The sequence below is a fragment of the Lutjanus erythropterus genome, chromosome 13 (genome assembly GCF_056507025.1).
Source record: "Lutjanus erythropterus isolate fLutEry1 chromosome 13, fLutEry1.hap2, whole genome shotgun sequence".
Lineage (NCBI taxonomy): Eukaryota > Metazoa > Chordata > Actinopteri > Lutjaniformes > Lutjanidae > Lutjanus > Lutjanus erythropterus.
This window is the reverse complement of record NC_139329.1, coordinates 3,793,538-3,820,227: the sequence shown is the minus strand read 5'-3', so window position 1 is coordinate 3,820,227 and position 26,690 is coordinate 3,793,538. Positions and strand designations below refer to the sequence as shown.

At 39.4% G+C, this 26,690-nt stretch overlaps 2 protein-coding genes across 4 annotated transcripts in view; one reads left to right on the top strand and one right to left on the bottom strand.

The window, feature by feature from the left end:
- siah1 (siah E3 ubiquitin protein ligase 1) overlaps nucleotides 1–10,742 on the top strand; it is a 37,433-nt gene extending 26,691 nt beyond the window's left edge. For 2 of the 3 annotated variants that reach the window (XM_084733885.1, XM_084733883.1), the window contains exons 3-5: nucleotides 5,419–5,600; nucleotides 6,545–6,841; nucleotides 8,471–10,742. In XM_084733885.1, coding sequence (XP_084590011.1) covers nucleotides 5,419–5,600; nucleotides 6,545–6,841; nucleotides 8,471–8,842 — 851 coding nt within the window. In that variant the 3' untranslated portion in view covers nucleotides 8,843–10,742. Of the gene's footprint in view, nucleotides 1–4,577; nucleotides 5,297–5,418; nucleotides 5,601–6,544; nucleotides 6,842–8,470 lie in introns of those variants that run through there. The other variant, XM_084733884.1, reaches the window with a different exon arrangement.
- A 14,738-nt stretch (nucleotides 10,743–25,480) lies between these two features.
- The window catches only part of lonp2 (lon peptidase 2, peroxisomal), a 34,893-nt gene continuing 33,683 nt past the window's right edge, over nucleotides 25,481–26,690 (bottom strand). The window contains exon 17 of the mRNA XM_084733882.1: nucleotides 25,481–26,655. Within this exon, the coding sequence (XP_084590008.1) occupies nucleotides 26,425–26,655 (231 nt within the window). The 3' untranslated portion in view covers nucleotides 25,481–26,424. The remainder of the gene's footprint in view (nucleotides 26,656–26,690) is intronic.

The following is a 26,690-nucleotide window of genomic DNA, read 5'->3' as shown; positions in this document are numbered from 1 at the left end:
TTAACTATTTTAAACCTATTTTTACATTAATAACATGTATTACCATGAAATGCTCATCCAAATGACTCTTTAACACCAATTCTGATCATTTCATTGTCTTCAAGCTGTTTCTGCCAAGCTTGTGACTGCCTGTCTGAAACCACCCTGTGTTAGTTATTTCAGTCCTGCATGCTAGCTGACAGTGACCCTGGCCTTGGCCTAGCTGAATGTCCTCAGCTAATTTGGTACCACTGCTCTTAGTGCTGCTGCTAGCATGCTAGCCAGCTAAGAAGTTCTTTTAATAGCTGCTAAGGCATTATCTCCATCACAGCAGCTGTGTTTACAAGCCAGCAGGCACAGTTACAGCTAACTAATACTGTCTCTCATTATACATCCAGTTTTTACTTCTGCATGTGTGTGCATGTGCGCTTGCAGAGAAGCTTTGCACCAACAGATGCACTGACGATGCTGCCAACTCCCAGGCTAGACGTAAAAGGGAAGATTATGCAAATAGTGACGATGACGTTAAAAGCATCACATTTGGTAGTGATGGTTTTTGGGCAAACCCAAAACCCTCAGTTCCAGCTCTTTTACTAAAGAGGCCTTTTTAAAATTCAGTGATTTATGATTTCCTGTTGAGATTTTTGACCAATCCCTAATTACTTGATTTATTGTGCTAACTAAGTGTGTTTTTAAGGAAATAAACAAAATACTCCGATTCCAGCTTTTTAAAGCTAAGGGAGACACTGACATTCCTCACCATTTTCTGACAAGAAATCAAGAACATAATCACCAGACTTGTCAACAATGAAGATAATTGTTAGTTGCAGCCTTAAGTGAGTATTCTGATTATGCCATTGATTAATCGAGTTATTGCATACAAAATACTTTTGCTTTACTAAAGAGCCAAAGTAAATATCCAAAAGAGAAAATAAGACAAGTCTCTTAAAATGAACAACTACTTGGTTTCTTTTTTGGAAAGACAAACATTTTTACAATACCACAGTATATTACTAATACTGTACTATACAGTTTATAATGTATTATAACACATAAAATAGATAATCATACACTATACAGTATAACAATACTACACTCTTTGGTCTCACTCAGTGTCTGAATGTCCTGCCCACAGCACTGTCTGATTAATTATTCGCCATGAGTAATCGACAATCAGCACTGAAGGCTGTGTCACAGACAGACAGACAGACAGACAGGCAGGCAGGCAGACAGGCAGATAGACAGACAGACAGACAGGCAGACAGACAGGCAGACAGACAGACAGGCAGGCAGACAGACAGGCAGGCAGACAGACAGACAGACAGACAGACAGACAGGCAGGCAGACAGGCAGACTGGAGCTGCTCTGGTAAGCAGTCTGAGCTGTGTGGTAAAGGGAAGGCAGCAGATACTCTTGTTCTTTATTTTTGACACTCCTTGCCCCTTGTCTTTTCACAACAATTGTGCATCGAGTTTTGTGGAATTTAGAGCTGCAACTAACAATTATTTTCATAGTCAATGAATCTTGTGATTATTTTTTCAATTAATTGATTAGTTGTGTGGTCTATAAAAAATGGTGAAAAATGTTGGTCATTGTTTTTCAAAGCTCAAGGTGACGCACCCCCCTCAAATGTCTTGTTTTGTCCACAACCTAAAGATCTGTAGTTTACCAGCAGAGAGGAGTAAAGAAACCAGAAAATATTCACAAATCAGAAGCTGTAATCAAAGAATTCTTTTCTCAAATATGACTTAAACTGATTAATCAAGTTTTAGTAACTGAGTTGAATTGAGTAAGTTTCTGGAGGAATTGTTTCAGCCCTGAATGGAAGTAGTCATCATCATACCCTCATCAAAAAGAGCTAAGAAGACAAGAGGCATTTCACCTTTTAAACAAATTTTTTAAAAATTCAGAAATCCACCTATGATGTCCCCGACTCCAGCTTTTTTTTTTTTTTTGCGTGTTAAATTATCTGCTGGGTTAGGCAAATTCAGCAGCCATGACTAAAGCTTTGGCAGCATTTTGTTGGTGGGTGTTAATTTCCCAGCTGTTGCGCTGCTTGTCTACATATTGCTGTGCTGTCTCACCACCTGATTCTCTTCTCCTCACCTCCCACATATACTATCCATTCTTCCCTCCACATCACTCTTCTCTGTTGTGGGTCTCCCTGTGTTGCGTCTGTCTGTGGGTAGACCTATAAAAAGGATGAACTATGCCAGGTAGCAGAGGAGGTGGGGGCACAGGCATGCACAGTCATCCCACCTAAACCCTGTACTGCTACCCAGAAAATACCTGACATTGTCTTTATTCTCCTGTCCTTCCCTCCCTTTTTTTGTCTCCACACCCCCACTATATATCTACTCTTTTGCTTATGTGCGCATTTTTTATTCCTCTGCTCTCCTCTTCCATTGTCCTCATCCTCATTTCTCCATGTTCCTATTAAGTTTTCAGCTTTGTCCACCTCTGACGTACTTATCCTGCCTGAGTCTAAACTTTGCTGTCTCATTCCTCCTCCCTCCCACCCTCCTTCATCTCCCTGTAGCTCTCCCTCTGCCTCTCTTTCTCAGCACATACCTATTCTGCCCATCATTTTAACTCTCCTCTTCTCTCCCCTCTCCTTTTTTCTGCTCCACAGGCCATCCCATACTTAACCACAAACCTGTTACCAAGGCAACTGCACAGCACGATAGGAAACAGCAGCTCCACACCCACACACATACACACCCCCGCACACACCACATCTGAGTTCACTTTACTGTCTGGTGCTTCTTTTTTTATCTGTGTGACTAAGAGAGTGTGTGTGCAGCTCTGACTTGTTGCTGTGACAATAATAGACATGTTGGACATGGTAGGCTGAGTCCATGCAGAGACTGGCAGGCAGTGACAAAGAGGATACTGACATGTTCCTCTTATAGTGCCATAGCGAGATGGTACATCCCCCCGTAAGGAGTCCATATGCTCAAAATGAAATCCAAATGCCTGCAGTTACCAGCATCAAAACTGCCAAAAGCAACAGTTGAAGCACTGTGGTTACAGATATTACGTAGCCCACAGCAGCCAAACAAATGGAAAAGTGTGGTAGGATGACTAGTCTGCAGTGATTGAGACAAGTGGGTAACCACATTGATGGCTTCTGTTAGGCAATAAAGCTGTGTGGTAGTGTGTGATAATTGATTTTATATCTATACACCTGCCAGATCTATGATGAATTAAATCTGTTTAGGGCTGAATCGATTCTTTTAGTAATTGAATATATATATCAATTATTCTGGCGAATCATCTAGTAATTGTAAGAAATATTGCACACTCTTTAAATTTTTTTCATTAAATTACTGTGTGCTGGTGCCGTAAATGAACAACAAACTTTACTTTTTTGAAAAATCAACATTTGGATGCAAAGACTGGATTTTTTTCTGTTCAGGCGCTGCAGCATTGCAATGTGCTAGCGTGGTAAGATAATTGCATTTTTCAACAGTCACACTGCACTGTGTTTTCTTTTCGTTTCAAGTTATAGCGATCCCACACTCTGGACATTTTCTACCCCTGCTATTTTCTTCCTCCTCGTCCTCCATGCTTTTGCAATCTGCGCCTCACATCCATGTTACAGCACCATATCAACAACGAGGCTAAAGCGTTGTGCAATATAAATAAACATCCGTGGGAATAGAGATGGATATTGTTACGATTTTATCGATACTACTACTCTTACTGATGATGCTTAGCAATCCAGTACTTTAATGGTTCTTTTATAGCTTTTCTTTTTTTCATTACTAGATAATAACTTTTTTTAAAAATATGTATTTTAAAAAAAGAATAAATTCAGAACAGAATTAGAAGTTAATATTTTTAGAACTAACAATAACTTGAGGAGCAAAGGTAACATTTATAACAGCACAGTCACTATATATTAATATCTCACTGGAAGCAAATCTGAAATGTCAACAAAGTAAATCATATTCCTGAGCTTGAGTGACATTTAGAAATAATGACAAATACAGACATCAGTGATTTTCATTCCCTCTGATACCAATGTGATTCACTGCCTGCAGAGAGGAGGGGCTCTTTATCTCATCCAGCAGGAAGTTTACAACAGTTGAACTTAGTTTGACACATATGTTACAATATGTTGAACAGTGAGACAACATACAGACAGCTTTGGTTTTAGTTTACTTCAGTTCACTGTTTGCTGAGCTTATGCACTGTGCTTGTGTCAAACAGCACTGGTGGATGAGAGACTGCAGCCAGAGCAATTTAAAATATTGCTGGCGTCATGTTTACATTTTTTGTGCTTGTCGATCAGGTATATTGATAAAGTATTGGCTTTTTACTGGCAATTACTTAAAATTATGGCGTATCTGTTGTCGATTCAAGTAATCTTCAAGTCAATTCGCCTGTTTCATTTCACTGTCTCCATCTGCGGCCTCTCCGCTCTGCTGTGCACTGACCTTGCACCGTGTGTGCCTGTGTGCATGTTGAGGACATGCATCAACAGAGACTCTATGCTGCAGTCATGTGATAATAAATTAATCCAAGCCTTAAAAAGTACCGATAAAAGGACAGATAACATCAGAGTTTATCAGTACTCTGGCAAACTGTGAGGCCTTTTAGTAAAAGAGTTACTCAAGTTACTCGAGGAATTGTTTCAGCCCAAGTACTGTCACATTCGATCACAGAGAGCAGACACTTTATTCTGAAATGTGTGTTATTTCTTATGGCTGAGCATACACTGTATCGCCAACACACACAGCTGATTGTGACATTCTGCTGCTGCAGGAGCTGCAAAGTGGTGAGAGTCACTGACGAGATGAGAATAGATTAGCTTAGCATGTACTTGCATGTTGTCACATAAACAAAAGTGCAACTGGTGAAAGCATATAAGGAGGAGGGAAGTTATGTTTCCCTGCAGGACAAGACTTGTTCATTGCAGGCTAAATTTGAAACGTGATCTCTCACATGATGATGATGATGATGATGATGATGATGGTGTTAACAATGGTGATGTCTCTCACAGCTCTGGTAAATAGAGATGATCATTTTCCACAGTCTTTTGTCATTATAGACTGAACAATCAATTCAATTATGAAAATAATCAGCAAATTAATCAATAGTTGCAGCCTTGAATTATTATTATTTTTCTTTGTGTTTTTTGCCGAGGAACCAAGATGAAAAAATAAGATTTAGGCACCATGTTTTCAGTCTCAGCCTGCCAATCATCCTTTTCTTTTCCCAGGTCTTTTTAGTGGAATGGAGCATCCATCAGGTTTGATGTACAGGGTCAGAGGTGTAGCCAGAGAGGTCATAATTCACAGATGTACAGCAAGTAAGACAGAAAAGTTCCAGGGAGAGGTGTAGAAAATTGGTCATACTTCTCTCTGATATGAAGACTTTGTATCTCTGATAGTGTCTTCATTATGGCCCTCTCTCTCTCTCTCCTTTTATCAGAAATGAGTCGCCAGACTGCCACCGCGCTGCCCACAGGAACCTCCAAGTGTCCCCCCTCCCAGCGCGTGCCCACCCTGTCAGGCACCACCGCCTCCAACAGTGACCTGGCCAGCCTGTTTGAGTGCCCTGTCTGCTTCGACTATGTCCTACCCCCCATCCTGCAGTGCCAGTCTGGACACCTGGTATGTACTGTTAGTAGAGCGGGCTGGAAGCAGTGCATTTTAGACGCCATATCAAGTGTCTTACTTGCATTACATTTTAAGTTAGCCAATTGTCTGTGTTGTACACAAAAATCCATAAAGTTAAATGCATAAAGTAATCAACTTTGTGCACATTTTCCCATTTTGTAAAAGTGGTGTTACCATAGTTTTTGAAGACCAAAGAAAATGCCCATTTTACTGCATTAATCTCAGTGAGAACCTGGAGTGAAATGTTTTTCTCTACCACAGATAACAGACTGTCAGTGCGCTGCACAGATTAAAATTGTGTTGTTAGCAATATTTGAGTTAAAGGCAAAGTCTGTCCAATTGGAGTTAGTAAATAACAAGGCATGAATGCTGAATTGCAGCGTTATTAGTCTAATCATGGTGAATATTCACTTAGTCGGACCAGCTCTATAAGAATCTCTCACCTAAATGGTTATTTGAGGTTTAAAAATGTGTTTTTGTTTTTTTTTCAATTTGTAAAATGGTTTACTGGGTATAGGTCAAACCTTTCGCCTGATAAGATTTGAGTTGCTACTGACGCTTCCTTTTGGCATAAGCTACAGATTTGAGCAACACTATGAAACTATTCATCTGTTTGTGAAACAACTCTTGACAGCTGAATAAATAGACTGATTGACCAGACTGTATTTTTATATATTTATGATTTATTTGTAGAATCATGACTCAGGGTGTAATTCAAAAGAAAATATTCAAGTTACAGTCTTAAATGTCAGTTGTACTTGGAACTAAAAAGACTATATGTGCACTTCAGTATACTGGGAAATGCATAGTTAACCAGAGTCCAGAAAATGAGAGACTATGTCAGATCTTTGGTGCTTGGCCACCTGATGACAGTCCAGAATCTTCTCCGACTCCTAAAAGAAGTTTGTTTTTTTTTTTCTTTACTTGTCCCTTCGCAGGTATGCTCCAACTGCCGGCCCAAACTCACCTGCTGCCCCACCTGCCGAGGCCCCCTGGGCTCCATCAGGAACCTGGCGATGGAGAAGGTGGCCAACTCAGTCCTCTTCCCCTGCAAGTATGCCTCATCGGGCTGCGAAGTCACCCTGCCTCACACCGACAAGACGGAGCACGAAGAGCTGTGCGAGTTCCGGCCGTACTCCTGCCCCTGCCCCGGAGCCTCCTGCAAGTGGCAGGGCTCCCTGGACGCTGTCATGCCTCACCTGATGCACCAGCACAAGTCCATCACCACACTGCAGGTCAAATAATGACTGTCTCTCAGCTTCTTTTATGAAAGGGATAGTTGGAATTATTTATTTAAATGGGGTTGTATGAGGTTACTTAGATGGAGTCGGTACACCCCCAGTTTGGAGAAGCAGAGAGAAAAACTAGCAACAGCAATTCTGCATCAATATTTAGGGAATCCAGGGCTGCAACTAACCATTACTTTCATAGTTGATTAACAATTATTAATTATTATTAATTTTATTATTATTATTAATCAGTTACTGGTTTTGGTCTATAAAATGTCTGAAAATGGTGATCAGTGTTTTCCAAAACTCTACGTGACATCCTCAAATGTCTTGTTTTGTCCACACCTCAAAGATATTCAGTTTACTGTCAGAGAGGAGTAAAGAAACCAGAAAATATTCACGGTTAAGAAGCTGAAATCAGAGAATCATAACTTTCTTTTTCTTAAAAAATACTTAAACTCATTAATCGATTATGAAAATAGTTGGTGCTGAATTTAGTATTCAGTTAATCAGTACAGTTCTAAGGGAACTATTAGTTTAAAAAGTAACAGTGGCTGTAAAACTGAACCAACTACGATGGTTAAATTTAGTTCACAGTGGCAAACTGTTGTTCTGTTATGTAATTAATCTATATCATAGTTATATGTATTTAACAAAGCTGATGATTTTTAGTAACTGAGTCACTCATGTTTCTCAAGGAAATGTTTCAGCCCTAAATGGAAGTAGTTATCATCGTAACCTCATAAAAAAAAAATGGGTAAAAAGACAAGAATCATTAAATGTTTCAAACAAATAAGAACATTTTCATAAAACCACCTGTGATGTTCCTTGACTCCAGCAGATTTTTTTTATTTGTCTGAAATCATCTGCTAGGTTAGGTTAGGTTCAGCAGCCATGATTAAAACTTTGGTAGCACAAGCTAAGCTAAGCAATGTCCTGCTGCAGACAGGGTCAGCAACAAAATGCAATTGTGTTTTTATTTCAGTTGTGTTAAACTGAAGAGTAGTTTATATTTTTGGCATCATGTCACAGACTGCTAGTTTGAGATCCCTGCTCAAGGTTATAGAAAAAAGCATTGTTAGGTTTCCCTGTGGATAGATGCATTTTGTATTTTTATCAAACAGACCCTGTTATTCTTTATGTTGTACCCTTAAAGGAGTCATGCTATGCTAATTTACATCTTCATACTTTTGTTTGGGGGAAGTTTACATGATTTAATGTTCAACAAACACATGATTTCTCTCATACTGGTGTTACTGCAGCACATCTATTCACCCTCCGTGTGAAAACACTCCTGATTTAGCTCCTGACCCCCTCCTGAGAAGCCCAGTCTTGCTCTGATTGGTCAGTTCCCACAGCCCTGAGCGCACACTGCCTACTGTGATTCACAAGGTGTTCAGTGGGTGAGATGGTCACCTCGCTGGAGGTGCTGCTGACCCCTTTTTGACATCACAGGGGAGGCAAAACTGACTGGCAATTGGAAGACACATTTTCTGAAACGTGGAGTTTCAGAAAATGTCGAGTCGACGTGAGTCGATGGTCTTTTGTCATATGTTGGAGGGGATGTTAGACACACCATGACCTTTGACCTTTAAGAAATGATGACTAAACCTGCAAATCTGCTTCTTTGTCCAGGGGGAGGACATTGTGTTCCTGGCCACGGACATCAACCTGCCGGGCGCGGTGGACTGGGTAATGATGCAGTCCTGCTTCGGCTTCCACTTCATGCTCGTGCTGGAGAAGCAGGAGAAGTACGATGGCCATCAGCAGTTCTTCGCCATCGTGCAGCTCATCGGCACCCGCAAGCAGGCAGAGAACTTCGCCTACCGGCTGGAGCTCAATGGGCATCGGCGCCGCCTCACCTGGGAGGCCACGCCGCGCTCCATCCACGAGGGCATCGCCACAGCCATCATGAACAGCGACTGCCTGGTGTTCGACACGTCCATCGCACAGCTGTTCGCCGAGAACGGCAACCTGGGCATCAACGTCACCATCTCCATGTGCTAAGAACTTTGACGAAAGGAAGGTCAAAAAGTTACAGATTGTCAGGGGGCATTTTTTTAGGGGGTCAAATCAGTTGTGACCTCACAGCGCCCCCACTCTCTGCCTCACCCCTTGAGACGTGGAACTGGACTGTCTGACCGGGCAGCTGCGGAGGCCCAGGGGGTGGGATGGATGGATGGATGGATGGATGGATGAATGGATGGATGAGTGGAGGAATGAAAAAACACAAGGACATTAACTGTGTAGTGATGGCTATAGACTTCTAAAACACACACACACAAACACAAACGTATATATGTGAGACTCGTGCACGCACACGCAGTCTCATAAACACGGACACAAACTGAAACGCTGTTCAGTCAAACTCGCTCGTCACACTTCTCGTCTTTCAAGTGATTTCTCTTATTTTAGTGTCTCTTTCTCCTCTTCCCCTCAGACATTTCACACACTACAGCTCTCAGAAGCTGGAGAGCTCCACACTGAGGCTCAAAGCTATATTTCAACACGGACTCCTGGTCAGTGCTGGCTAGATAGCCAACCAGCTGTCTAGCCCCCCCCCCCCCCCCCCCCCCACACCCAGCCCCCACACCACCCCATTCCCTGCTGTTTGCAAACCACCTCAGAACCTCCCGGACTGAACGGTTCACACGCTACCAACACCTGTAGGGCTACAACCGAGGCTGTGGCCGGGTTTCATCACGTACTAGCTCGCTCCAACTGAAGCTCCTCGTCGCAGATTTCTACACACGTGACTGTGGCTATCGACGGCTGGGACCGGAACCGTCACCCACAGACACGGACGGACTGTAGCACCCCATAACCACAGACACCCAGTCATGTCCAGGACTGCAGTAAAGGAGCTCAGTACCAGCTCCTTCCTTCTGGTCCACCCAAGGCTAAAGATTGTGCATCGGACGCTCTTTAAATAGTTGACTGTCGTCGTTGATAGTTCTTAGAACAGACTCTGCTCTCATACTGTATGGATTTAAAGAAGGCCCTCAGCTACATCAGCTCTGGATGTTTTTTTTTTGTTTTTTTTATTGTCATGGAGTGGACACGACAGTGGAGTTCTTACACACACACACACACACACCGCACGCCTGTTCCTTGCATTGCTGGCTGTGTGCGCAGGTGTAATAGTGTATAAATTGAGTGTGTGTCGGAGCAGGATTAGAGGAGTCGTTTATTTTTTTGTTAATTTTCAGAACGAGGAAAAAAAAAACAAACACTGCATTTCAGTTGAGTCTTTTGGGGGTTTATTTCTCAAGTCTTTTTAATTATTTTAGTTGTCTTTTTTTGTATGAGAGGAGAGAAGAACTCCTGATATTTGTGTGTGTGTATATGTGCGTGCGTGTGAGACGGACATGTGGCAAAAAGCCTGCTCACTTCCTCTCCCTTCTCCTCTCCTCTTGCTCTTCTTCTTTGGTTTCTACTCTGCCTCCATCTCGCTTTGTCTGCCAGTGTCGGCCTCAACCACTGATTGACTGATCACCCAACCAGGAATGAGGGACAGTTTCTACCGTTACAATGTTGCTATTGTTATTATTAAATGGAGATTATCATAATTATCATTTTTTTGTAATGACTTTTAAAAACAAAGATTAAAAAGGCAGTTGTAAAACTTGTGGCTAAACTTCAGTGTTTGTAGTTGAAAAGCCAGTTGTGTCGTTCTCCTGAAGGTTTGTTTTTTCTCCCAGTTGGATTGTTTCTCCTCATCTATTTGTCTCTCCGTCCTCTTGTTTGTGTGGTAAGTCTTTTCTTTTTTTTGTCTGTGAGGAGGGAGGGAGGTCAAGCCAATCATCTCTCCCTTTCTCTTCATGTGGAGTCTCAGTAATGTTGCTACTCTCCCTCAACTCCTTTTTTCTGTTTTAATTTGTCATTAAATAAATCTATCTTTTTCATACCTCGTGCCTTTTCTTCTTTTCTTTTATAGAAGGCCCCACAGTCTGATTGTTGCTTTTTTTTACTGACAAGAGCCAGTTTATTTGCTTGTTTGACCACTAGTAGTTAGGGCTGCACAAATAATCACAATTGCAGTATGACCAAGTGCAATAACCAGATTGCAGTTTTTTGAAAAAGGAAAAATGTTTGAGAAAACAGCATTATAATGAGGTACAGTAGTGCTGCAGAGATGACCTGGACTAAAAAAGAAAACATGTTTCTTTGGTTCAGACCTCAATAAATATCACATAATCACAATTTTAATAGTTTTCTTCAGTGAACATTGAAATTATAATGCAAAAGTGATCGTTTCCACTAACTATCACATATTGTAATCGCAGTTTCAGTCAAAATAATCACAATATGACTCTTATTTTACCAAATCTTGCAGCCCTAAGTAGTGGTATGGAGCAGCGTTTTTATGAATGGGTCCCTGTTTTTGAAGATTTAAAAAAAACAGCTGTGAAAGAAAAGGAAGAAATGCAGTCAACATGTTTCCTAGATCAGTGTATCCTCAAGGATTCATAAACTGTTTTAATGAGAAACACTACATTGAAATGTAACTACAGGGTAGGACTGGATTAAAACAAATCCATTAATTTATTCAAAATGACTTGGTTGCATGGTCTGTTATCAATTCATAAAATCCCAAAAATCGATATTTTAATATGTCTTTTCTCCTGCAGATGTGCAGTACATTCTGTGGTTTTAACCCTGTTAGTCTTGAGTGAACAGCCTTTGGCACAAAATGTTGCTAATTTTAGTGTTGGTCAGGTCATGTTTAATAAAACAAAAAGTACATGATTCATGAAAGTGCTTTGGGGTAAATTCTTAATGTAAACAATAATGATGCACCAGGTTAGAGATTAGTCCATGTGCTGTATTCACAGCATTAGTTCCCTGAGAACTGGTATTGTAACTGAAACATCCCTAACCGAATCAATATTGAATCTGAGTTGATACCCATCCCTACTGCAGGGCATGGATTAAGGGATTGTTAAGATTTTTTGAAGTGTGGTTGTGTGAGTATTTATCCATAGTCAGTGTAAGATAAGCAGTGGACAGGGTCAACAGCTAAACATATTTCAGTTTAAGTGTACACAATATTGAGTTTGTTTTATGTTACTGTCAGACAGTATTTTCCAACTGTAAACCACTCTCTCCAGAACAACCAGACTCCACTGGTGAAACCAGTAATTTTACTGCACAGAGCTCAGGAGTAGCTGGTCCACAGCTGCTTTGATCGGTTAGTATGTTTGATGTTTTCACTTAAGTCCCACAATAACACAAACTAACAGATAAAGCCTGCATTAGACCAGCATCTCTTGTGTTCTGTGAGGTAAAACTGCTGGTTTCACAGATGGAGTCTGGTTAGTCTGGAGAGAGAGAGAGATTTGCTTTGTCTGACAGCAGGGTCACTACACCAGTACTCCTGCTGCTTCACCAAACTGAGGGCGTCCACCACCATGGAAATCACTCACCTTTCGACGAAATTTGCCATTTTGAATCCAAAATAGGTGACCTACGTGAATTGTGTAGGTCCGATGAAAAATTTTTTTTTTTTTTTTTTTTTTTTTTTTTTGGGGGGGGGGGGTATGGATGGGACATGGAGTTATACCAGAAATATGACTTTGACATTTCATTGGAGAAGTTGCTAGTCTCGTTTCTTATACAGCAGAGTTGTCAAACTTATTATTCACATAATGTGAATATGTATAGATACTTCATTATACATTCATACTGTCGTGTAACTCTGCTTGATTTTTCTCTCAAAGTGCACCAGATTGATGCTTTTAAATATAAAAGATTATCATTTCAGTCATTTTTCTAAACAAAAATGTCAACCATTTGCTGGCACCAGCTCAGTAAATTATAATTACAGTTAGAGTTACAGTTAAGAGTCTTTGGGTTTTGCACTGTTGGTTGGATAAAAGAAGTAATTTGGGCTCTGTGAAATTATGATGTGCATTTTCCACATTATTTTGACATGCACAATAAATATCAGGGCAGATAAATTATCAGACTACATTGGCCTTTCCAGCTATATCTGTCCATATGAGTATCAGCATATATTAAGCCTGTAAATATTGGCTATACTGATATCTGATTTGACAGATTGTCAAAGCACTTAATTTGAATTTTCAGGCCAAATGCTCCATAAAAGCCAAAGTATGTTCGTGAAGTTTTTGATGAAAAAAATAAATGCACATTTGCAGAGTCAGAGCTGTGAAATATTAAATCATCCTTCTTCGTTAAATACATCTATATATGACTTATTTTTCTAATGATTCAACTGCCTCTAACCAGTGTAACAATTGTAACACTGACTTCTTGCAGGAAATTTAATATAAGTCTTGTCATTATTGGTGAAATCGCACAACACTGATAATTGGTGACAAAAATACTCAGAGGAGGAGACTAAAACTCCAAGCTGATGTAACAGGAGGAGAACTCAGTCAAAATAGCAGCACTGAGGATTTTTGTCTTTAATTATCTACATTATGGCATCACCACTGACTAGACATGCACAGGAAAAATGCAATATTTTCCCTGTAAGTCCAGGAGCACGGTGATAAATCTCCCACTGCGCCTCGGCTTAGCACAGCTGGACTGCTCCCCCAGGTGTGAATCTGCGCATCTTTATTAGCGCATCAGGGGAAAATACACACTCTCAGCGAATCTTTGACTAAATATGTTGACTCTGCTAATTCATGTTTCAAGGCCATTCATCATGAAGAACTCGCGCTATTTCAGGTCAGATAAACAGCTCAATACAAGAAGTTCAAACTGAATCAATGCTGTCTGATGCTGAAGTGATACTTCACTTCTTCTGCTGCAGAAAGGAGCACAGTGCCGTCTGAGAAGGACACACAGGGAGCTTTATTACAATCACAGTTACCAACATGAGGGCTGGTCAGAACTCTGGAGCAGCTCGAGCTGTAAAGCGCACCCTGTCCTCGATGTATCTGTCAGCCTCCCAAGTTTCTCATTGTTAAAGTAGGTCTTTGGATGTAGGGCAGCCTGTGAGGTCAGATAGGTAGATCAGACAGGCAGCAGTGCAGAACACAGGAATAGTTCTGTGCAGCTGCAGGAACACAAAGCTTTCTGCTCGAAATCAGAGGAAAATGCTAATGCAGAGTAGCATTTCCAAATGTACAATAATTCTGCTCTCTGTACAATGTATGATCAATAATACCAAAGATCCTATAATGTATGATAAAGTGATCATTTGTGTAGGGCTGCACAATTAATTACAAATGAAACTAGAAAATTTCAAACAAAATTTTGAGTGTGCCTGATGCTCGCTGCCGACTAGTATCCCCACCATATTGCCAGTTTAATAGCAGTAGATGTATCAATGAGGTTGCATGTGTCTGTGTGTGTGCACATGCACACGCTGTCACAGATGTGTGTATGTATGCAAGTGTGTGTGTCTCTGTGTATGTGCATGTTTTATCATGCACATTTGTATGTATATGGGTGAGAGTGTATGTCAATAAAAGTCCCCTTACACATAGAAAGAACAGCTTGTGTGTGTGTGTGTGTGTATGAGAAGGTGTGTAAGTACGCGGGACAGAAGAACAATATGACAGACATTAAAAATGTCAGTAGGCAGCCATGGATATTAGACTTAGAGTTAGACATTCAATTAAGCCAATCACAATCAGCCTTGTCAGTTTGGTTGGATGAAACTGGATAATCACCTGTATGTTACAGCACAGAGAAATTTGAATACTGAAAGGACCAAAAGGAAGAATTTAACCTGAAGCAGATGAAGGTTTGAATTTATGAACAGCTCAAATAAACCACAGACAAAATGTCAAAATTGGACACAGAAAGACAAAAACAGACAGAAACAGACAGAAACAGACAGACAGAGTGACAGAGGCAGACAGAGTGACAGTCATTTTAAACTGTTAATAAATAATAACTTCACACTTTGAGCTGCTTCAGGTGTAATTCTCTCTGTATGAGGTTTTAACTGCTAAGATCACCTGTGTGCAACGGCACAGTCAATTTTAAATACTCCAAAAAGAGGCAAAAACTGAGACAAAGTACCTCTCAAACTGCAGCTGTTTAATGAAACACCGTAACTGCTACAGCTAGAATTTCCACTGAAACCAAACATTCTGTTAACTAAAAGTGCTGCTTAAAGGGACAGTTCACCCCCTAAATCAAAAATTCATTTCTTCCCCTGTCATGTAGTGCTTTTTATCCATCTAGATTGTTTTGGTGTCAGTTGCAGAGTTTTGGGGATACCGGTCGTAGCAATTTCTGCCTTCTCTTCAGTATAATGGGACTAAATGGCACTTAGCTTTCAGTGCTCAAAGCACCAAAAAATACATTTAAAAATTTAAAAACCAAAATAATAATCCACAGACCTTATTGTCAGCAGTTTCATGTAAGAACTACTATTTTCTAGTAATAACTGGGTCCTGATTTTTGGAGAGACACTGGTTTTTAATTTTTCTTGATATGGCTGATGTTCATAAATGAGCAGGTGCTCCTACCCAGTATACTCAGTCTACCAAGTCTACCACAGTCATGTCAAGTCCACGTCAGCAGAAGTCTGCAGAGTCCACACCAGTAGCACCAAGTCTGCCATAGTTAAGTCAGTTCTGGTTGAAGGAGGTGGGTGGAGTGGTTGGATTAGCTTGGAGGCTGGTCTTCAGGGTTTTTGTGTCCCGAGGTTGATGGTTCAATAACCCCATTCTGACCCATAGTTCTACAGGTCTAATATATTAGGACTATTCCCACATATGCTCTATAAACATGCCATTAAGAGTGTAGGCATAGTATATTTTCGAGATATGAATGTGATACACTGACAGGCTGAACAGCAGGCGTTCATAAACAACCAGTAAAATGCTCAAAAATGACTTGAAAGAACTTTGTTGGTTTAAACATGTAATGTGAAACAATCCTGTTGTTAACTGGTTGATCATCATTCAGGTAAGTGGTTGCAGATGAATGTTAATCTTCTTGGTTTAAGAACAATCATCTCCACATACACTGTGAATCAGAGCAGCCTGTAGGGGGCGTTGCTCTGCTGGTGTCTTTCAAGACAATAACACATGTCCTCAAACAGGATTCAAACCAACACTGATCAGACGACTTCAGTCTTAGCCTCTTAGCCTCCTGAGCTGATCTCTGTCCAGCAAGTTCAGCTTGTTTGGGATTCTGTTAGAGTTGTTGAAGAAAGTTCTGTCTTCAAAATTCACTGAGCCTCATAAGAATGAAACCTAAGACAGTCCACTGTGATTCTGAACAGGCAGTTGACCTCTGTTTCTTAGAGCTTTTCACTCTTTCCATTGAACACAGGCCTAAAAAAACAAGGATTTGACCTGGTTCCTCAGAACTTAAAGCAGTGATCTAACTTCCTGAGCCAATGAATCAGAGACATGAAATCTCTTTATTAGAGCTCTTCACTCTTTCCTGTTGCACCAGGATTCAACAGTAAGTCAAAGAGTGAACCAGGATCCTCAAACTTGAAAGTAGTGATCTATCTAGCTAGACAGATGAACCAATGAATCACAGATACCCCAAGCCTCTTTCTGAGACCCTTTCAGTCTTGCTGTTGTACAGAAGCCACAAAAATAACCTGAGGATCAAACCCGGGTCTTCAAACATTCCAAGCACTGATCTAACTTGTGAAGCCAATGAATCAGAGAATCCTACAAAAGAAGCTACAACCCCCCAAAAATATAGACATCCAATAGATTTTTATAACTTTTATTAAATGTTTGATCTGTGAATAAATTGATAGCCTTAAAAATAAAGTGTAACAGCATGAAATGAAAGGACATGGTTCACCCATAAAGAAAAATACTTTAGTTTTCTAAAATGGCAAAAGTCACATTTTTGTGTCCTGCATTCAATCAAATGGAAATATTCTATTTTTTTGCAGACGTGGTCTCACATATTTAGTATCTTTGCAAACCTTTGATCAGCAGTATAATTTCTGATCACATTCAGTGTGTTTGAACAATGTTTGTCTGCACAGAATGAGTTAGAAACAGCTGATCTATCAGTGGGACAGTGGCTTCATTTGATTTTCTCTTGTCGAGTGCACACTGAGGTTCCTCTGACAGAGTTTCAGACTGCTGAGCTCTGGTGTACAGAAGCCTGTTTAGGTGATGGGAAAAAAAAAATCCATATTATTTTTCATGTTTCTCATGGATTGAATTGTGGATACAGGTGTACGTCTGTATCTATGTTCATACAATATTATGTTAAGGTATACATGGATATGCATGTTTGTATTTTATCTGCAGGCTCAGTACTTCTGTGTACATGCACAACACAATATTAAGTGATTTAAGTTTACTTATTTAAAAAGTGTATCTATATATGTACACTTATTTTCTGTTTGCTCTGTCAACATGAACTAATAAAAAGTTTGTTCACAAAAAATAATAATACTGTGTCATGATGAAACTGGTGATTTACACTCCTACTCTTTATAGCTGATTAAATCATGTTTTGGTAAAAATCTGACAGAAATCTAGGAGCATTTTTATAAAAAATATATTTTAAAACAAATATGATTGTAATAGTACATTTTTACACCTCACGTCATCAGTAGTTATTGTTAGTTTAAACATGTTTAAATTGTTTGAAGTTGTGAATTCTTGTCTGGGACGAGGCTGTTTTCTGACACAGAGCAAGTTTAAAGCAAACCAAAACATTTCCTAAATTAGACATATTTCAGATATATGTAGTACATCTTTTATAAAGAATTTAAAATGTGTATATTATTTTACTGATGAGAGGAAAAAAACAGGAGCCTGTTAATTCTGTCTGAACACACTTATTTTGTCTCATTTAGGCTAAAATCTCCAGGTTCTAGTTTCAACATGTTTTAACATTTTAAAGTGTCAGGAAGTCAGGAAAGTTTATTTATGTGCTGAATATGAACAACGAAATAATGTATTGATAAGCCTTATTGTGACATGAGTCGCCATGGTTTGTTGTTTCTAAAAAGTGGGTCTACAGGGAAAAAGGGGAACACGTGGCCTAAAAATCTTGTTCTCCAGATGAAAGAAAACATGCTTTGTTCTGATCTCTATAAATATCACATCATCACCATTTTAAACCTTTTTTTTTAAAGCATTAAAATTGTAACGCAAAACTGGTCATTTCCACTCATCATATCGCATATCACAATCACAGTCAAAATGATCACAATATGACTTTTTTACTAAATCATGCAGCCCTAATGTTGTGCTACCTCGCACAAGTTGCACAATTGCTGCCTTCCAGGGCTGTGGGAAATTAAAAACTCACATCTACAGTGCAGGGGAAAGACACAACAAATTGGACAGTAGCCTGAATGTCTAGAGCAGTGGTTTCCAAACCAGGGGGCATACCCCCCTTTTTTTTTTTCTTTTTTTTTTTGGGGGGGGGGGGGGGGGCAGATGACTAAGGGAGAAATACAGGGTAAAACAAAGTTAAATGGATATGATTTATGAAGGGAAAATACAGAGGCAGGAGTTTGCTACCATGGTAACCTTCATTACACTCAAATTCAGCTTGAATCCTTGAATCTTTTTATCATCCCCTATTACTGTTAATGATTCACTGAAAAATGTGTGTGGGGTAGTGGGGTGGGGGGGTGAACTTTTTTGGCTTTGGAAAGGGGGGCTGCCAGCAAAAGTCTGACCAGACCAGAACCACTGGTCTAGAGCAACGTCTAAACATCACAATGGCCTCTAAAATGTATGTTTTTCTTGGATAGGCCTCCTCAGATAAGATATTTTACATTAGTGATGTTGAATTTTTTTTTTTTTTTTTTGTGACTGCCCATCTTCAAAGTGGGACTTTCTGGTGCGTCCCTGAATGCAGCAAGTCCTGCAGCCAGAACAAACAGTGGCAGCAGGCTGTGTTATCTAAAATGATGTGTTTGTTCTCTTGGATATGACTCATGTACAATAATTTTCCTCAAACTATGATCATTTTAAGCCTTTTGTACGATGCTGTAACTTTTCCCATCTGGCAACGACATCTTTGAGCAGCTCTCTGTCAAAGGTCTCACAGGGATCTGTTCCACAGTCTGGAGGTTAGGGACTGTACAAAAAGTATTTGTGAGTGAAAGAACGTGTTGCACAGATGTAAACTATTGAAATATTAAGGACAGTGCCATCAACTCAACTGAGGTTTAAGACAAATCCAGTTAAAGACACGTCAGTCCAACCCTGTCCTGCCATCCTGTGGTCTCGGGGGTCCAGCCTGTGTGCAGGGACCACACCTAAACTGAGCTGACGTCAGAGCGTACAGTATGAGCTCTGTGTGTGGGGGTGCTCTGCCATGTTAAGTGGGCATGCTGCCAGCGCGCTAAGCACACCCCAAGGGCCTCTGGGTAATTATGCTATAGGTTAAGGTCCTCCATTCACAGGAGGGGGAATGTGTGCTTGTGGTGAGGGGGGATGTTGGAGTCCTCATACTGAGGTTTAACTGAGACTGGGTGTGTCTGCAGTCAGCTCACTGTGACACACACACACACAGTGTACACACATGTATATAAAATACTTTAAAACTCACTTCATACATGTTGTGGTGAAGTATAGAGAGGACCCAGCTTTAACCAGACTGTTTCAGAGATTCAACATCTGCACGGCTTCTTCTTTGCTTCTTTCCTTTAAGACTAAACAGCAGCCCCTTGAGGCTGAAATCATCGTTACACTGAAAAGATCCTAATTCAAATCAGAGGAAACTCAACACATGACAAGGTGTGTTAGATTATCAGACGGCGTCATGTGCGGCGTTTACATCTCAGGCTGATGGTGGAACAAGAGGGAGGCTGTTTCATCCTGAGGAGACATATACTGAGACATGGGAGAACCATAAAAAAAGAATAAGTCTGTAACAGAGTCAGAATAAATGTAGAAATATAGGAAGAAAAAAGAATAAATTTAAATATTTGAAAATATAGAACTATAGAAAAGAATAAAATGAGGAGACAAATAAAATAAATTATAATTATGAGCATTTTCATTCATTTTCACATTTATTTGTACATATATATTTCTATATTATTTTGTATGTAATTCTTATATAATGTAATTGATCTGTTTTTATCCCATCATTTCAGTCACATGACGTTGGGCGGGACTTCCTCTCCAGGCTGAGCAGTCAGTTGCTGCACATATGAATCCTGACAGAATTCAGTCCAGCAAAAGCAAGAAGAAATAAAGTAAGTAAAAAAACATTTAAAAAACAGAAAAAAAGGGAGAAATATATAAAGAAATATATAGAGAAATAAATGTGAAAATGCTTATAATGATTCTTATTTTGTTATTTGTCTTTATATTTCCACACTGATTTATTGTTTTATTTATTTCAATTTAGATTTCCACAATTATTTTCTTATTCTTTTACAGATTGATTCTTTATAACGGCACTCCTATGACTCCATAGAGCATGAAGAGAAAATGTTGATATTTCATGTGTACAAAGTTTGTTGTAAGATCAGACATTCATTAAAACATCACATTGTATATTTTGTAATAATAATAATAATAATAATAATAATAACATGCAGTATGGCACACAAACTAATTGCCATAGTATGAAGTTTTCAGTGATAGCAGAAGTACTTTCTTACAACTTAAAGTCCTGCATTTAAAATCTTATGGAAATGTACAAAAGTATTATCCTAAAAATAAACATAAAGTACAAAAATGCTCTTTATACAGAATGTCAATTTTCAGAACATTATATACTAGATTACAATTGTAACTCACTAATGTTGCAACTGGTAAAGGATAATTACAACTATTTATATACTGCCAGGTGGATTAATCATCACAAAATATCAGAATGTATTGGTTGATTTATATTTTATAATAAAAATCTGAATCTACTAATGAAGTAGCTAATGTCAATTAATATAGTACAACACTGGCTGACACATTGGAGTGGAGTAGATGTACAAAGTAGCATAAAATGGAAATACTAAAGTAAAGTAGAAATGTGTCATATTTGTACTAAAGTACAAGATGTCAGTAACTGTACTTTAATACATTCGTTCCACCACTGAAAGTCTTTTGCTGTTGGTAGACAAGAAATCCTGATACTTGACTGCTGATGATGCTGACAGGGAGATGTGAGGAGGATTAGAAGAAGAATTAAACCGCAGCCTCAGAACACTCAACACTCAAAGATATCTGATAGTTTCAAAATTAATTCAAAACATCAATAATTACCTGTATGAACCTACATGACACAGTTTTTCAGCTATATCGCCTCGACCTATGTAGACATAAGCTGTTATGAGTTAGATTCAGACAGAGATGGACGAATGAACAGACAGACAGACAGACAGACAGTAATAAACCCTGATCTGGCTCAGCAGAACATAAAGTTAATATTTATTGCAGGTTGTTTTATATATTTTTTTTTTTTTTCAGTGCTCTTGTTACTGCACATGGATCAGTAAGGTGAGCAAAGTTCAGCCTGTGACTAATAAAGCTCAGCTCACCAAAATCAAAGTACTGGATAAACGCACAAGAACGGAGCTGAATAATGCATGTGAGTCAGCTCCTCTTATTCCTGTTACCACCAGGTCACATCAGAGTACAACTGTACAGAGTTTCTGAGCTCCATCAGAGTCTCTCATCCCTCTCTGTTCTCTCCATATTCATGCTACAAGGTAAAGGCTTCAGTGTGGAAACCATTAGCTGACATGCTGCCTCACTGCCTCCCATCAAGCAGCTGCAGGTCGTCACTGAACCAGGGATCATTTTTGCCTGTTGTTATGTCTCTGACATCATTTTCATCTTGTTATGTATTGTTATGTTCTTTATGTCATGTTTGTTTTTTTTCCTCACCTTTTATGCCGCTTTCATCTTGTACTGTATTTTTTGTCTTTTGTGTTGTTTTTGTCATTATCTTGCATTAAAACTTAAGCAATGAGCCTGTTTTGAAAATAGTAGAAAGTACAGATGTTTGTGCTCATATGTAGGGTAGTACAGATACCCAAAAAATCTACTGAAATACAGTCACAAAGTACTTGTACTTGTTCGCTGTCATCAACTTCAAATATCCTGCTCCTGGTCTGCACTTCTCTTCGTGATAGCTCCTGTTTAGAAGTTTGCAGTGTTTCTGAAGCCTTCCTGTCAATCGCTTCATTTTATCTCTTAGTTCAGCAGTTTAAGGATTAGTTTAATGTGTCATGCTATGTGCATGACTGTGACCACAAAAACAGACAAAACTTATTTCATGCTGTTTCAGGAAGTGCATATTTTATGTATTTGCATCCAAGTTTTACATTATACTTTTAAATTAATTTATTTCATTAATAAAAAATGCTTCTAACATTCCATGTACCACTAGAAGGACCTCATATATCACCAGTGGTGCTCATACCACAGTTTGAAAGTTTAGTTTCTAAAAATGCAGCTAAAGTGCCCTCTTGGATGCACATATAAGAGATAAAACATGATAAAATGGACTCTGTGGTGGTCTAATGTCCAAGACAACATGATGGAGTGGAAAGATTGCAATGTGGTGCCATATCAGCTGCCCTACATGTCAGAATATTAGCTGGCCTCTGCACGTTCCTAAATAGTTACAGTCAAACAACTACTACACCTTTGTAATAAAAACACACAGGGCGCTAATAAATATTCATAACAATATAAAACAATTTGAAAATAGATGAGATAATTATCACCAAACTCTACAGTTCCTCTCAGCTCTATGGGACTTTATAATAACTTTCAGTTTGTTGTTTTGCTTTTCTAGCCTGCAGATTTTCTCACGGGTTCACTCACAGTAGCAAAAAAGCTTCATAACCAGCCGTACACTAACTTCTCTGAACAAGACAACAACGTTAGCCAGTAGCTGGAGAACATAGTGGAACTAAAGAACCAGAGATTTCCCTCAGGAGTTGGTGGAGACCAAAAACAGAGCTAAAACACTGGACTCTCTGGTGCCCAGAAACATGCCTGGTGTCAGTGTTGCGTTTACAGCTTCTCATTGCTGCCTCCAAGCGGCCAAAACCAGTTACTGCAGTTTTTATTTTTTGCTACTTATGAATGAAATTATGAGACAGATACGCACAGGGACCTGTCAGGGTTTTTGTTTTTAGTCATGTTAATTTGAACGTCTGTACTGTCCTGTGTGCTGTGTGTCGCTGAGCTGCTCTTGACCTCTGGGATCATAACAAAGTCTGAACTTTAACTCTTTCACACTGAAGGTCACATTTAGAAAAAAAAAATGTTGATGTTTGCAAGAAAATATATTTCTAGAATGGATGTAGTGTAAGTGCTGCATGCAAAATGTGCTTTTTTACTCTCAATTCTTTTGATGTGTTTGGCTTTTATGAATGTATCTGCAAGAATTTTTCTGCTTTGGTCCATTGATCTTTTCATGGCTGTCTACATGTGGAACAAACACGCTGCACGCTGGTGTTTCACATTACATCGCTGCAGGGGAGAGAGATGAAAAAATCACATCTGTGGCACAGAAATGAATGAAAATCTTTTTTGTTTTTTTCCTGCTTCAGGGTGAATTCCGTCAGGATACATGTACACAAACACACATACTGATGCAATTTTATCTCTGTGTGCCTTTAATACACTCAACTGAAAGACGGGAACATCTGAAGGAATAAAACAAGCACTTTGCCAGGATTTCAAGCATCTTTAATTCTCTCAATTTCTAGTTATTTAATGAGACACAAGTCATGGTTTACTATGAAGTCAGAATTGTGTTGTATTAAAAGTCATCACTGCTACAGTTTTCAATACCCCATATCTTCCATGTTAATAATACTTCTGCCTGTCACTGAACTCTGAAAGTAGTACAAGTCAGTGTGTTTCTTGTCTGCAGGGAATGCTGGATGAACACAGTGCTGCAGAAACAGATCATGAAGCTCTGATGTAAAATTAAGTCAGCAAACATTTGTCTAAAGAAATCAGTTTCATAAAGTACGTTTGATGAAACACAAGGAGACTGTCTGACATCAGACAAGTCAAAACTATAACTAAATATTGTTGGTTGAATGACTGAAAGTCAAAAGAGATGGAAAGCTTCATCCTTTTCTTTTAAACATCAGTCAAACTTTGTATTTTTAACTTTATCTCCATTCAGTTGAGTAAACAAGACTGGGTGAAACCTAGTATATGGCTGGACAGACCTCAAATTCAAAGGGTTGCTGTGACATATAGATACATTTTTATTATTATTACTCTTTTTGTCTTTTTGTGATAGTGCTACAGTCTTTCTAATACATGACTGTGAAGTAAAAACTAAATTAACTAATTATTTTGAGAAGGTTGCGCATTATTTTAAGATAAAATGAGATTTTAAGTCATTATGTTGAGATACTAACTCATTATTTTAAGAAGGTTTCTCATAATAGTGACTTACAAATCTTAATTATTTTTCCATCACATTGGCATAAATCATTGTCTATAAAGAGAGAAAGGGCATGGACATGCATGCATGGAAACAGTTTTCATTGAGGTGTATATGACACAAATCTCCCTGTTTGTCACTGTTAACAGATTCCAGTCTGCAGCCACAAAATTGTAGAGTAATATCAGGCTTCATGATCAAACAAAGATTATATCACGTCGACACTTCTGTCCATATTCACATGCTGCCTCTCCCCTGCTCTCAGCTGGGAGTCATTGCATGAAACAGCCCAACGGTTTTCCACAGTTTGACGCTGCTGTGGCTGCAGGGAATATGATTTGTTTCCAGGGCATGAGGCTGAACTGAACGGGCACGGCCACTGTGAAATTCCTGGCCTGATAAGTCATGTCTGATGAAGAGCTTATGAAGAGCCACACCATCTTGAAAACACAAAACTAAGCGAGGTCTTTTAGCTGCAGCTTGTTTTCCAGGTGAAGCACTGATCAGGTGCAGACATGTGCTGCTGTCGATGATGTCATGACATACACTCGACTGACCAATGGTGTAACTTCATCACTCAACTACTTACTTACTTAACCAACCAGCATCCCATAGTGCTCACCTCTGTGGTCCAGCCCAAAAATGTTTTACTTATCCGACTCTTTCATGAGAGGGCTGTCTGGCCAGCTAACTTAGCTGAAAACACTGGTGGCTAATCTCACTGAGCACTAGCCTCTTCAGTTAGCCACCTAGCTGAGGCTAACATTCATCATAATGTTAATGTGACACATAGAAACTATTGTTTATCAACCATGTACTGTTCTACATACTGCTTTCGTATTACTGTAACAGTAGCTAAAGCTACAGCTAACAAAGTTAGCTTGCCAATGCTACTTCAAGTTCATGTCTCTTGGAGACAAGTCTGGACAAATTCTGTGTGGGAAAAATATAGAATAATAAATTATAAAATAACAATTACGTTAGAAAATCAAATTAGTTTTGCTTTTTTTCCCCTAATAAACATATTGAAGCTTTAAGAAAGTTTAAAGCTTCATATCAGTTTTTATACTTAAAAGTCCAGCGTAGAAGATTTACAAGGCTTCTACTGGCAGGACATGTCAGAATTGAAATATAATATTCATAAGCAGGATGTTGAAAATAAGAATCATGATTTTGTTATGTTAGAATGAGCTCTTTATATAGAAACCCAGATCAGACAAAACAAAAACGGGGTTTTTGCAAGTCCCAGGGCCAACGCAGGTTCTCCCACACACATGGAAGGGGAAGGTGAGAGGACAACTTTGCAATCTGCAAACTCACCACTAGTTGCCACTAAAATCCTACACACTGGTCGATTAATTTTAACTAGCAATATTATTTATTGATATATATGGTCATACTTACGTATGACTAGTCTGACAACCTTTTAGTACATTTTGTCACTTTCTCCTTTCAAATTGGCAAATAAATACCCAGGATAGCAGACGTTAAGCCAGCACGATTCATTCTGACCCACATTCTTCACTCTTCTGGATTCTGTCATAATAAGAATATTTGGCCAGATAAATTGTTTCCACACCTCATGCAGGCGGCTCCTCAGTGAGGGATCTGACACATACTGTACGGTCAAACTAACTGTAGTCCCTTTGTTGTTAGTTGTTACTAAATTTGCACAGATAATACATTTTAAAATCTGCATTTTACAAGAAAAAAACATTCACCAAATAGCTGGATTACAGAGTGCGATTAAACTCAGTGATTCAAACAGGCAGCAGCTTCCATCATCACACACACAAACCAGCTCAACAGGCTGCTCTGAACTTTCTCCTCCATACAAACCGTGACAATCAAACTAAATCAGTAAGTGCTCACCAACATGTTGTGGCATTAATAATGTCACATCCACATTTTCCTGATGCCCAACCCCACCAAGTCCCAACATGACAACACTGAGTGGTGATGTGAACCAGATCTAGTTGATGTTGGCTGTGAATGGCTGCAGTGTACCATACCAGTGTAATGTCTCACACTGGAGTTGTCCATGTAAAGTGAATTCTCCCACTGTTTAATCTGAACCTCAAATTATCTCTTCAAAAGAAAAATAAACTCAACAGTAAAGAACTTACCAAACAAGCTTAACAAACAAGAACATGACTTGTTAAGATCATGGCTACTGAGTGGTGTTTCCTGCAACTGCATATCAGGGAAAAACTCATTAGATTCTTAGATGGCCAAACATGACACCCTCAATCCTCCTTTAGGACGTCATCAGCGTGTGTGTGTTACAGCTTGCTGGTCAGCTGTGGGTGTGTGTGAATGCTGCCTGTTGCCGGAAACCCTCCGTCGAAAGCAGTGTTCAGCACCTCGTCCAGGTTCGTGGCCATGACGAAGTCGACGTCTGCTCGGATGTTGGCCGGAAGCTCCTCGAGGTCCTTCTCGTTGCGTTTAGGGAGGATGACGCGCTTCACCCCCGCCCTGTGGGCTGCCAGGACCTTGTCCTTGATCCCGCCCACCTGATGAGGACAGCCTGTTAGTACTTGTGGACAGA